This window comes from Artemia sp. Qi Xiang Cuo, chromosome 1 (assembly GCF_049724085.1).
Source record: "Artemia sp. Qi Xiang Cuo chromosome 1, ASM4972408v1, whole genome shotgun sequence".
NCBI lineage: Eukaryota > Metazoa > Arthropoda > Branchiopoda > Anostraca > Artemiidae > Artemia > Artemia sp. Qi Xiang Cuo.
In genome coordinates, this window is record NC_142794.1 from 25308262 (window position 1) to 25323146 (window position 14885).

The 14885-nt window shown below is 34.8% G+C and overlaps 1 protein-coding gene across 1 annotated transcript in view; it reads right to left on the bottom strand.

Annotated features, from left to right (window-relative positions):
- kdn (citrate synthase) overlaps positions 1-14885 on the bottom strand; it is a 93680-nt gene that overhangs the window by 67490 nt on the left and 11305 nt on the right. The window contains exons 4-5 of the mRNA XM_089096040.1: positions 12913-13101; positions 7317-7516 (exon numbers count right to left, since the gene is read on the bottom strand). Of these exons, the coding sequence (XP_088952166.1) occupies positions 7317-7516; positions 12913-13101 (389 nt within the window). The remainder of the gene's footprint in view (positions 1-7316; positions 7517-12912; positions 13102-14885) is intronic.

Sequence of the window (14885 nt, forward strand, 5' to 3'; positions counted from 1 at the left end):
AATGCCTTTGAAACCAACTTGAGACTTCGAAACCTATTTTTAATTCCTAAAAACATCTAATAATAACATTGCACTACTAATTACCGATTTTCATGTATGTATTGGAATAAATTAATTTATAATTAGTTTCTTCAAAATTAGTGTTCCAACGTTGAAGCCAAGTTTCACGTCCAAGAGAAATCTGACTTGTCTACCCGTGAAAAGATCTGATACCGCTTATGTTTATATCTGCAAAAACGTTCTCTAGAGCACTTGCACCTTGGTCCGGGTTTTTATAATGGGTGAGATAGGGAATGATCATACTGCTAATTCTATAAACTGTGATATTTACCTTCTCCTGCTACTGCCAAACAAAACAAAAAATGGTTCCATCTAAGATTGAGCTGTAAACCAACAACGTGTAAAACCTACAGGACTATGTAAATAGTAAAGCTTTATGAGTTATTATTAAAAGCAAGAATCTCAAATTTGCAAAGCCACGAAGAGGTAAAATCTGTTCCCGTTAATCCTAATTGAAGAAATTTATAATTATTCTACTTATTCCATTTTATTGTTATTCTTCAATGCATCTATCAAGGTATTCTACTTCAATCCATCTATCAAGGTATTCTATATTAAGGTATCTACATTGTTATACATTTCATGAGCCATCATTAAAAGCAAGAATCTCATATTTGGTACAAAAATAAATATTTTTTTTTTTCAAAATCGGGGGGGGGGGATTGCCCCTTCAACCGAATTGGCACCCCTGCAGGTAACATAACCCTTTTTGAAATTTGGAATGTGAGGATTATTTCATTTGCAATAAAACGGAAGGGAACATTTCTCCCCTTCTAGCACAACATACTATTCATCGTCTTATTTACATATTTCGACACAGTAGTTTGAATATAAGATACATATCTGTCAACAGATGTTAAGAAATTCAAAAAAGTTTCCAAATAATGTATTCACACGACACATGAAAGAAAACCAGATGCTTTCCAGCCGTCTTTCGAACACAATTTGCATATAAATTGATGTTTTCCCTTTGGAACTGCCTCATGACAAAAACAAAGCTGAAATTATACATAACCGAATAAGATAAAAATATTACACTACTTTGGGTGTTCTAATCTATAATTTTTTTTTCTGAAAACTCATCTTTTAACATAAAACATAAATGTCATGCGTAGCAGGAATTTATAAATGAATTTGATTGAAGGGGGAAGGGGATGAGAGAAATTCATCAAAACAACAATTAAATGATAAATTATACAAAAATTACGGAATAAACCGATAAAATTATGAAAATTTGTGAATCCTGAGCAGGCGAGGCCGTACCCAGACAGGGGGGGGGGGGGTTAGGGGGTTTTGAACCCCTCCCGAAATGTTTTTGACTCATAAAAACGCACAAAAATGGATATAAACAAATTTTGTACGTGCTATTTGGTTTTTTTTTCATGTAACCCCCCCCCCCCCCGATTGTACGATGTAATTGTCGTTCGGGAAGGGGGTTAAAAGTTGTTTTTTTTAACCTGCGTTTTAAGTTCAATTTACGAATTGGATAAATATATCTTGCTTTTTTAGGAGAACTAGTCTTTTTCCTTGCATTTTTACAGCTAATATGGAGCAATATTTCGAATGGGGGGGGGGGGGGATTAAAATCGATAACCCCCAAACCTTTGCATACGGTCCTGCAATTTAGACCTTGAATGGCTAGAAATGATAGTACTGTATTGATTTTCGATTCATAAGCTTTCAACAAAAAAAAGAAAGCAATTTAAGCTGATAGTCTTTCTCCCTGATGTATTGTTACACCTCGCTTATTATGCATTCGCGTGATATGTCAGGTCACGACATACTTCAATAAAACAAGGATTATAGCAAGTACTGAAAAAGCAGAATTCATTTTCCATACTCATATAAAACGATCTTCTTAACTTGATTGATTCTCCTTTCCTTTTTCCTTTTTTTGCTTTTCCTTGAGCTCCTTTTTTGTAAGGAACACAGTTTAAGCCCCTTATGACGGTCGATCTAAGATAGAGAAATGATGTCCTATTTTTTAACGTCCTATTCTTTAAGTTTTTGGATTTGTGTGCTTAGAAGTGTTTAAAATTGAAAATTTACAATGCTAATACAATGATCTGGCAGAACCGACTGCCTTTGTCAGTATGAAAGAATTGAGCATACGACTGAATTTATTCTGATACACTGGATAGCGCCTAGAGTAGAGTAGAATATTTTTATTTATAACACGTACATAAATAAATGTCACAAAACAGCGCACATGCCTGGTGGCATACTTTAGCGCTGAAAATATTGCCAACGAAAATACACAGCCATTTTCTAACTAAATTTTACAACAACGAAAAAGAAAATCCTAATGAAAAAAATGCCTAGCATGTCATAAGATATTGCTTCACCAGTCTTAGAAAATGTCGCTTGTTGCTACATTCTCGAACTGATGCAGGAATTGAGTTCCAGATTTTTGGGCCAATGTGACGGATGCTGAATCCCGCTCTCGATGTCGGGCGAATTTCGCACGAAAAGTCTGAACGATGCGTAGTAGGATGCCTATATAGAGTAGTTGGTTAGAAGCAGTTATTTCATGTCCCTTTGATCAAGCGCTGAAGGCAATGCGCTCTCTCTATCCCCCCTGAACCGATGCCCCCGGTTTAAGAGGCAACGAATTATTCGCTCGTTCTCTTTTTAAATCGAAGCTTTGTGTTTGGTGCTAAGCTTTGAATACTATGAAGCGAAAATTAGCCTCGGATTATTGAACAAGGAAATATGCTACAAAAAAGTTTGACTGTTTCAGAACTTATTTTTAAAAACATCACGAGCAAAGTCAAAAATATAAAAATAGTAAGTTATATGGTCAAAAGCAATCATATCTCATAATATTCTCCTCGCCAACCATACGACACGCGCATCATCAAAATAAACGCCATCTTTTCAACTGATTCACTATGGCCATTTTATCCATTGAATCGAGAATGTGTTTTACCCGTCACCATTGCAATTCCTTGACAAGACGTGCATTATCAGGAACAAACCCAACCTTTTCAATTGAATCAACATTGCCGTTACAGTTCGTATCCCACTCTTGAATCGCTTCCAAAGACAATTATGCGTATTATTTTTTCTTTAAAAAAGAAAGAAAAACGAACTAGAGAATCATCTAGACAAGAGACAAGAGGTCTAACATAGTTTAGCCGCCACATGAGAGGAATAATTTGGGCGTAAATCCATTTATTGTATCATCAAGCGTAATCCCCTATCCTGGTTCCTTGACTATACACTAAAATACAAAAACGGACAGTCAATGCAATACTTGATCAAAGGCACAATCAGGCAAAGAAATTCATTGTCGAATTCTCACATTTCTGAGAATTTTACATTATCCTTCTTCTTAAAGAAGGGCGATAGCTTTCTTTTCTTTCTAGAAGGCTTTCTGGAAAAATGATCAATTCTGAATCTATTACATACAACTACTCATACTAACAACTCACAGGAGAACCAAACCCCTCGAGGCCAACACTGCAGCATACGCCAATCCTCCATCCCAATATATTCCAAGCGTTCCTCTTTACCCCTTCCCAAACAGCCGCAATTTCCTTTAAAAACTTCCTTACAACCCCTTTCAGCCCCATTCGGAAGGACCTGCTTTTCGGTTGGCCATGGATGGATGGCCAACAAGGACCATCTTTGCCTGTCTGTTAACTTTCAGCCACAAAACGTATCCTAGCCGTCTCAACCTTTGTTTCATTATAGCCCAAGAAAGTAGGATAGAACCACATTTTTCGTGTCACCTACTGTTTGATATATGGTCAGTCTAGCCGGTACCCAAAACTACCCAGAGACATTTCTTCAGAAAAACATCTAACAAGTCTTCCTCCGTCTTCAAAAGCACCCACGTCTCTAAACCATACATGACCGCTGTCATTACTGTAACATCCAACAAGGCCGTACCCTGGATTTTTTTTTGGAGGGGGTTTTACTCAAATATTTTTTTTTGTGGGGGGTTTTACACAAAAAAAACTCAAAAACGCATACAACCTTTGTTTATATCCATTTTTGTTACGTTTTTACGAGTCAAAAAAACATTTCAGGAGGGTTTCAAACCCCCCCCCTCTGGGTACAGCCTTGGCATCCAATATTCTGATCTTGGTACACAGGCTTATCTTCCTGTTCTTTCAAACTCTATTCAACTCTTTTTTAACTCAAATTAAAGATGTCCTTATTCATATTTGAACATGGAGAATAGATTCTTTCAACAATACATTCAAAAGGAAAAATTCTGCCAGTCTTAAAAGGAAAATTCAAAAGGAAAAATACTGCCAGTATTACCCGTGCCCCAGCCATTTAAACATTTGCCTCTCAATTACTTGGACTATCTGTCTTGGCTTTTCTTTGTCTACAATTACACAGCCCAGTCTTGACGCAACCTATTGCCCAAAATACTTGATAACTTCAATTCAAAATCAACGGACTCGGTCGAGGCCTTCGGCCTGAATTGAAGTTATCAAGTATTTTGGGCAATAGGTTGCATCAAGACTGGCAGTAAAAAAAAACTCTGTTTTTTTTGGCCTAATGGTACTCAAAGCTTAGCACTAAATACAAAGCTTCGATTTAGAAAGAGATTAAATCGTTGCTTCAGAAGGGGAAGGGGGAGGACGGAGAATGTACCCCATCCCCCCGCTCGAGAATTAATTTCTTTGTCAGATTTTGCTTTTCTATTTGTTTGTATTTTATATAATCAAGGAACCAGGTTAACGAATCACGACTGATGAAATAAACGACAAGTAGGAACTGGAATGAAAGAAGGCTTTCCTCTCTTTAAATCTATTAATCAATTCCTCACTATTCTTGGTGACATAGCATGTATCTTCATGTTTTCAGACTATCGATCCTTTTGAATGTATTGTTGAAAGAATCTATTCTCCATGTTCAAATATGAATAAGGACATCTTTAATTCAAATATGATAAGAACATTTGGTTACAAATCCAGCAAAAAATAGATATACAAACAAAGGTTGTCAAAATAATAGAGCACAAAAACCCACTTTAAATGTCTATTTTAACGAAAATGACAAAAGAAGTCACATCAAATATTTAGAGCCATTCTCCATGGAGTATTTCTTATTAATGTCAACAATAAAAACCCCATCTTTTTCATTCGCTAATAATAAATTTTTCTCTTTAATTTCTTTACATAACAATAAACTAATCTTAATGTTATTTTAAAATTTTTACAGCTACTCAATAACTTCATATAGTCCTGAAATAATTGCAAAAATATAATTTCACAGATTTACCTTATGTTTTGCTATTCTTAAGATCTTGGAATTGGAGAAACATTTTCAACTGAAGACAAATACAACACTTTCTGGCAAAAAAGCCTCATCACAGCACAAGCTATCAATTACTTTGGTTGCCATGTCATTTAGAAAATCTGTTCCAAGGCTTCAAAGTTTCCTTTGATTGAAGGATTCTATTCAGATTCAAGGATTATGTTCCAAGGATCAAAATTCAAAACTTCAACGTCCAGTAAACAAATTCTCCAAATACATCTTTATTTGCTGCTCTTAATATCTCATTTTGCTCTCATTTGCTGCTCATCATAATAGCTCATGAATCTACATTCTGTATTAGTCGTGCTCTCTTAAAGCAGTAAAATAAAAAATAAAACTTGTCTTTTTTAATCAAAGTAATTTTGAAGTAATTTCTTATCTTCCGACCCACCTATAAGCTTTTTCTTGCCATCTTTGTCTGTGTAAAATCCCAAAGATCTTAGATCAAAACTTGTCACCACCGAATGACGCCAAACTTGCGTTGTCCTTTCATCTTTTCCTATTCAGGATGTATAGTATAACTGTTTTTAAGATACAAATACTCTTCATACTGAGTATATGTACAACCTGTCAAGGCTCATTGATAAACACCTGAGTCGTCATGAACCACTTTACTCGTAAAGAGGGGTGCTTGATAAAGTTTTCATTAGCTGTAAATAAGACAATATTTTTTTAACTGATGCTAAAATACATAACAGCATGTGATTTTTATTACTCCTAATCAATTTTTCCTTTCCCACAGTTCCCACTATCAGTTTCCGTCACTTATAGTTCTACATTATTTCGAATATGAAGTAAATTGAAATGATTAAATTAAATTGAAGAAATTGAAATAATTCAATTAAGTTGAAGAAATTAAAGTAATTTCTGACCAAAGTAAAACCCTAAGGTGGGGTACCACCTCTATGTTTCTGGTACCTTACTCCCTCCAAATTCTGATGATTTCTGCTAATTTTCAAAATTTACAATCAGATTAGTAAAAACTGATCCTTTATTAATTACTCCTACATTAGTATCGGTATGAGGTATCTGCGCGTGCTTGTATTGCAAATGGATATAATTTGCAACACCAGTGAGATTAAATTTGAAAAGAACTTTGAATCAGGAATACAAATACGTAATGCAAAATTTTACGAAATTTTTTGCCAAATACATAATATTATATTGCAAAAAAGAGCAACAAAAGGGGAGGTGTACGAGGTGGGAAGGGCTTCGAGACTCGAATCCCCCTTCCTAAAATTCAAAATTTGTCTGGGCATCTAACAAAATTTATGAAATAAAATTTTCTTGTTAATCAATCCCCCCCCCCCACCTACCCGAAAAATTCCTGTAGACGTGCCTGGGTGATGTATACAAAGCATAAAATTAATTATCCTATAATTATTAATTATAACAAGTCAAGTGGTTGGCACGCTAGATTTGAAATTATTTGCCCGCGACGACAGGGCTTCGAATCCTGATGTCGGTGGTTATTTGGTTTGGAACGAGGGTTAGTGGCGTGACTCTATATGCTCAGTCAGAGTCAACTAAGCTCTAAATGGGTACCTGGAGAATCCTGGGGAGGATGAAACGGAGATCAGCACCACCGGTCAAGACTGTAAAGTCAAATGCTGCATTCTTTTTCTTTTTTACCATAGTAAACAGAAAGGGAGGAGGGGCTGAACAGCCTCTTCTCAAACATCAAAAGTGATGACACACAACACTGGTCTATAATACATCCAGCAGAGCTCTCGTGGATTTTTAGAGGGGTTTTCATTAGCATCAATGTTCAACCAGTTCCAAAACCCAATAGCAACTGATTCCAACGGGTAGATTTCAGTTTTTATATATATCTCGATACCAGCAAATGTCATAATATATCATGATTTAAAAGACCGTGACCAATGACAATTTTTTCATATAATTTTGATTCAATTTTTTTTCCGTACTACATCCTAAGAATATGGGGCAACAGCCCCAAAAGAAAATTAGAAACCTACCTGTGAATAGTTAAATACAACCGGAGAAGTTCCGTAAACTGTGGATCACTATAGCCAAGCATTGAGGCAAAGTTTGCACTCCAATCCTTTTGAGCGTCTATTGTTCCGATACTAGAGCCATCTCTAAACAGATTCCTATATATGGTGGCAGCAACAGTTGGAAGTTTGGCTATTAAATCCAAAGAATCTTCGTAGACGTACTAGAATTATAATTACAATGAAAAGAAATGAAACAGAAATCAAGCAAATTTTTTTCTGTGCAGAAGATAGGTCTATAGCTTTCGTACAAAACTGTCCTTCTAGACACAAACGGTGTATCTGATCGATTTTTCTTTCTGTTGTTTAGGTTTTTCTATAAGAGCAAGGCCGTACCCAGGATTTTTTTTTCGGAGGGGGTTTTACACAAAAAAAATTTCGTGTTTTTTGTTAACACAAAAAAACTTAAAAAACGCATACAAAATTTTGTTTGTATCCATTTTTGTTACGTTTTTACGAGTCAGACATACATTTCGGGGGGGGGGGGAGGTTCAAACCCCCTAGCCCCCCCCTCTGGGTACAACCTTGCATCAGAGTACCCTATATTTCTTAGTAGAAAGATATATATCATTTATAACCCAATATGCTATAACAATGCGAAGTAAAATCAAATTCACAGCGTTATTGATTGGCAGAATTAAACTTGAAGTTCGCTCGATCCAAACTATGATTTGTTCCGTGTGGTTTCCCTAGAGTAAAATATTTTTACTTTAGTTGGTCTCATTCCCTTTTCTTCGTTCCTTTTGTCGTCTACGTTCTGATGTACTTTAACAATACAGGCCACAAGACTAGGCTTAAACTGACAAAACCCTATGAAAAGTTGTAGTAACTGCGATACATGAGGCCATATTTCTGAACACAAACAAAAATGTCTATTCGGTTACTACAAAAGCCTTAAAGTGAAATAAAAGGCCTAGCTGAGGATCACTTACAAAATCTAATTAGGGGTCAATTATGCTCATACTGTGCAAGCATTTCGCAAAATCGTGCCCCATCTACCGTGTTTGGGTTTTATCCATTTCCGTGACTCAAGTATTGAAATACTGAAATCCCTTTTACTCTTTCGTTAAGGTCAGATTTCAACTCATTGACGGCCTGTCCTAACATTTGGAATAACCTGCCCTCCCTTGATGAATATATGACCAGAACTGGGACTTGACGTTCGTAATTTATCAGTAATTTCCAGGGAGATTTCGAAGAACCCCATTTGCATGATTTCAAACTATAATTTATTCCTTCACCTGTCATCCTGGACAACGGCCAAACCAAGGACGAAGGGCAAATAGGCCAAAACAGTTCACTTTTCACTTGGAAAATCGCGAAAAAGCAACAGCTTTTCCATAGTAAATAGTACAATTTCAATGTTTGTTGAGTATCAAAATAAGCGATATTCAATTTGACACACCTCTCCCTCACTCTTTCTCTCTCCAAAATTTTTGTCCAGCTCGTAAGCTGATCATCAAACTGTATACAAAAATCTAGATTACACATGAAAATCTTGCGTAACTATACTGTCACAGTATATGAGTCATGTTGAGCACCAAGTGTGATTATAATGTGCAAAAAACTAAATATATTAGAATACCAGACATCAGGTAACACTAGTTTTAGGCATCCCCGTGTATATTTTATTTTTGGGCAAAATACACCTTATTGGATATTAATATAGCCTTTAAGTTTACTCAGCTCATAAAGAATTTGTTGTTGGTAAGAGGGGATAGTTTGGATTTAGGTGAGAGAAGGAAATTTTTGGGAAAGTTTAGGCTGGCCCCTACTTTCGCCCTATGTGTGGATGAGAACTTATTTAATTTTGCATCCGAGTGTGAAGAGTTGTCTGAGTTGCGGAATGAATGTTTTGGATGAGTGTTTAGGAGTGAATGCTGGTTAATTGAGCGGATGGCTGAGAGGAACGCATGTGCTGTTAAACAGTTGTGCAAGTTTCTTCGTTTAGGGAATAAACATAGGCTCATGTTGAGGGAATAGCTTGTTATGGTTTTTAGGATTTGAATTTTATTATGATTGTCTTTGTTGGTTAAAATGTTGAACCTTGGTGTGTTTCATTTTTTGTCTTTGTTGTTTTCGTTTTTTTCTTTTTTTTATTTTTATTATTTAAAGTTAGTATTTTGTTCCTGAGCTTTGTTTGTACGTTACTGTGTCGGTATCCGAGGTTCAGAACGTGCTCCGTCGCATTAAAAAGAAAAAGTCACGAGGTGCTGATGGAATTTCTACTCTTCATTTAAAAAACTCATCTTCAATGCTCATTCAGCACCTTGCCCTGCTTTTTCAGATGATTTTTGTGCAAGGTGTGGTTCCCAGTAATTTTTGCATAGGGTCCCTTACCCCTGTGCCAAAAAAGGGAAACCCCTGGATGAATGTACGTCTTTTCGACCCATTACTATATCAACAACTTTTTGCAAAATTTTTTAGCTACTTATAATTAAAGAAATAAATGAGAAATGCTACGCACCACCCTCCCAATTTGGCTTTCAACCTGGTCTTGGTTGTGGCCATGCGCTAAGCGTCGTGGCTTCTGTCCTTATTGACGCTGAAAGCTCAGGCGAGTCGGTCGCGATCGGTATTCATGATGTCAAGCGTGCGTTTGATTCCCTTATCCACGACCAAATTATTCTAGAAATGGGAAAGAGAGGCGTCCAACGAGATGTCATAATGCTATTAAAGGACATGTATGAAAACCTCCAGGCACAAATAAAAGTTGTTTCGCCCGAGAAGAATATAAGGAAATTTACCCAACCGTCCCAGTACGAAAAGGCGCCCGGCAAGGTGCTCCTACTTCTGCCCCGGCTTTTAATAACAGTGTTCTTCCAGCACAGGAAAATTACCAAATAACGTGTGTTCTGGATGGTGTTGACCTTTCTCTTCTTTGTTATGCTGACGATATTTTAAATATGAGCCGGAATATTGGTGGCATCGAATGCAATTTTGCTATTTTTCAAAAGCAATATGCTGCGATAGGCCTAGAATTTAACGCTGCAAAATCAGAGGTATTACTGTTTAATTGGCCCGAAAACCAAGTCCCGCCTACCATAGACCTTGGACAGACAAGTATTAAGCCAGCAGATCACATCATTTATCTTGGACTACCGATTGGTAAAACGCTGAGACACACACGACAGCTATTAATTCAACATCTCGAAAAGCGTACCGGTTTTGCATACAGCAGATTGGTTGCAACGAAGTTCAGCTTCAACCGGTTTATCCTTGCTCGGCTGTATACTGCTCTAGCATTGCCCCATTTTTTATACCTCAGCCCTTTTTGGCGAACATTTCCATGCACCACTAAACAGAAACTTCGAGCAATATTTTTTAAATATGCTAAGTACCTTTTAAGACTCCCCCTGGACACGTAACACATACCTCATTAATAGGTATAAACTGGCAGATCCCACTCTCATAATTGAAAATCAGATTTCCCGTTTTAACAGAAAAATTGGTAACCACCCCTGGCATAGTTTACTCAAGCAGTAGTCAAGTGTAGAATTTTTTCTTATTTCTTGTCAGTTTAGTGTTTTTCTCGTTTGTATCCGTTGATGTATTATTTGTCCCTTTTTTTTTTTTTTTTTTTTTTTTTTTTTCTTTATCTTTATTGTACTCTGTCTTGTGTTTTTGTAACGACGGGTTATAAATAAATAATAATAATAATAATATTGTCAAAGGGTTATTCATAACTTATCCTATTATAAAAATATAGTTTCGTTAGATTGACCTAGACCCCTTTCCTATATCCAACTTCAATCATTTTATTCATACTAGAAGTTTAATGAGCACTGCAAAGCGTTGTTTGGCCAAAGCTTAGTTTGTTGTGGGCAAACAGTACAATGACAGAGAAAACTAATATATTTTTCCAAAATCTGTTACTTTCTGTTACTTATATTATAAATCTGTTACTTATATTATATAACAGATAACCATGACAAGCAAACAGTACCATGACAGAGAAAACTAATATATTTTTCCAAAATCTGTTACTTTCTGTTACTTATATTATATAACAGATAAAATCTGTTACTTATATTATATAAAATCTGTTACTTATATTATATAACAGATAACCATGACAAGCAAACAGTACCATGACAGAGAAAACTAATATATTTTACCAAAATCTGTTACTTTCTGTTACTTATATTATAAATCTGTTACTTATATTATATAACAGATAAAATCTGTTACTTATATTATATAAAATCTGTTACTTATATTATATAACAGATAACCATGACAAGCAAACAGTACCATGACAGAGAAAACTAATATATTTTTCCAAAATCTGTTACTTTCTGTTACTTATATTATAAATCTGTTACTTATATTATATAACAGATAAAATCTGTTACTTATATTATATAAAATCTGTTACTTATATTATATAACAGATAACCATGACAAGCAAACAGTACCATGACAGAGAAAACTAATATATTTTTCCAAAATCTGTTACTTTCTGTTACTTATATTATAAATCTGTTACTTATATTATATAACAGATAAAATCTGTTACTTATATTATATAAAATCTGTTACTTATATTATATAACAGATAACCATGACAAGCAAACAGTACCATGACACAGAAAACTAATATATTTTTCCAAAATCTGTTACTTTCTGTTACTTATATTATAAATCTGTTACTTATATTATATAACAGATAAAATCTGTTACTTATATTATATAAAATCTGTTACTTATATTATATAACAGATAACCATGACAAGCAAACAGTACCATGACAGAGAAAACTAATATATTTTTCCAAAATCTGTTACTTTCTGTTACTTATATTATAAATCTGTTACTTATATTATATAACAGATAAAATCTGTTACTTATATTATATAAAATCTGTTACTTTCACTTTCAAAAATACAGTAATTCTTGGAAACTTGAGCTTTTGACATCGATATTGGGCTTGTTAATCTTGAAAGCTAGGTGTAAAAAACTCTGGTTTCACACACAACAATGAAAAAAAACCCGAAAGGTATTTTCAAATGAAAGGTACATGCCCTTGTATCATTTATAATGTGTAAAATACATGCTTGTAAAAAATTATTTTTTCGTAAAAATAATTATTATTTGAAGTATAAGTATAGAAAAAGCTAAAGCACTTATGTAAGATATCAGTGTAGACTCAGAAATAGCGCAGATGTTTACCTAAATCTTAATCTCAATAATCCAAATTAAAATAAGACAGTCTTTATATTCAAACCAATTGTTTATACCAGTTTTATCACTTTTACCAGCATTTAACCCAAATAGACCCCCCGCTGTAAAAAGTACTTAGTATGGCATTTTGATCGGAAAAAACAAAACAAAAGTGATCCTCCTCCCATTGATTTTGAAAAATATATTTTTTACATCTTCATTTTAAAAACAAAGAAAACCCTTATCCTCCCCCTATATTTGTGTAAATCGACCCCCCTGGTCATCAGGCGACTGACAGACATATTGAAAAAAAACATTCCATTTTTCTTTCCACTGTAATATCACCTATTCAAATAACTCAACCATTTTATAGTTGTGTTTATTTTCAAATACTTACCTCCCAGTATTTGGTTTTATGAACACCATCCGAATATGCTTTGGCGAATTTACTTTCGCTATTTAATGCAGTTATGGCAGCGGAAAACTGGGACATTGGGTGTAGATTTGCAGGGAAATTGTTCAGCATTGTGACAACGTGAGATGGCAAGTCTGCTCGGTTTGCCCATTCTTTTGAAATTGCTGCAACCTGAAATAAAAATTAAAGCTTGTGCTCATAAGAGTGCCACATTAATATATTTTAAACAGGACAAGGGTTAATTGAGATAGGTAAGTGAATTTGTACAATTCTTCGAAAAACGTGTAACAGAAAAGCAGAAATCAACAGTTTGATTTAATCTATAAAAAGAATAAAACTAGCTTAAACTTAAGAACGATTTATTTTCTTTTTGTCTTTCACTTTTGTCACTTTCACTTTCTTCTTTGTCACTAACTTATTTACTTATCTTTGGTTGATATTTGAATACATTTTTTTTTCAACTCCAGCTCTGTTCACATCTACTCAAAACGAAACATTAAGGCCTTGCGAGTTGGCCAATTTATAAATTTGATTTACAAATGCATAAATTTACCTTTTGTAAATGCGAAGAGGACAGCAAAACTTTTTAAGCTAGGAAACTGAAATTCTGTGAATCTTGAAGTAATAAGAAATTGTATAAAATTAGGAAAAGTCGTCGTCGCTAAGGACACATATAGACAGAAATGCATATATAGACAGACATAGGACAGGGAGACTACCCTCTCAAAAAAAATCGAGTAAAAAGTGCACTTTTTTGTGTTCAACCCCTCTCAAAGAAAACTCTTCTCCTTCTGCAAAAGATCAAAATTGTATGAACCTATGGGTACATTTATCTACATACTATATCACAATCCGAGGCTACAGATTTCTAATTTCAGTCCATATATTTTTACTTTTTTTTTATGTAAACAAAACACACAAGAAAGGCAGCGTTTAATCAAAAGTTTTCTCCTTTAAAACTGACTTAAAATGCGAAAATACGAGGAATGACCAAATATACACATAAGAAATCATTGGCAAACATTGAAAATAGCAAAGGAAGCCTCCCCATAAGATTTTTTTAAAGAATAACCTTGGGAAACCAAGTTTTTGAAAAAAACTACCCCCCCTCCCCCAAACAAAACCATCGATCTTGCACCTAAGAAACTGCGATACATGTATCCACGAATATATACTTTTGACAACAGTTAACTCTCAAGTGATTTCGAAGGGTTTTGACCAATTAAAAAAATCAAGTACTTTTTCATATGAAAAAAGGCATATTTTGCAGATTTTACCCTATTTTTCACAAAAAGTTTCAGGGGGGGGGGGGTAAACAAAAAAGCCTTTGTTCCATTCACAGTGAAAGAAATTGGAAACAAAGAACATGGTTCACATGCCGATAGTGAAACGAAAAACTATCACAAGAAAAGAGTTACAATATCCAGATGTTTGCATCAGAACATTTTAAACTACTAAATCAGAGAAGAAATAGTAATTAATGCATCCTTGTACTGTATGCACAACCTTAATGAAATACTACACAATTCGCCCAGTAGGCGACTCAGGATTTCGGCGAGGGGGTCAGAACAATTTTTCCCCGATCTTGAAAAAAAATATATATGAAATACAGCTAAACTGAAAGCGAACCTGAACATTTAATAAATCGAAATATTCTGAACGTGAATTTTGTTATTATAGTGTTTAGTCCAGTAAGGGGATAAACTGTACCACTGCTTTTGTTTGAATGAAAGTATAAGGGATAATTGAAACTGCAGTAACCAGGCAACAAAGCAGTGTCCAGGGGGAGGTGGGTTTTAAGGGGTTTGACCGCCCCGCCCCCCCCCCAAAAAAATAGTTTTTTGTCGCACTCGTAAAAACGTAACAAAAATGCATATAAACAAATTTTTGATACGTTCTTTACCGTTTTTTGTGTAAACCCCTCCCTCCCCCTGAACAAAAATAATTGATATGGC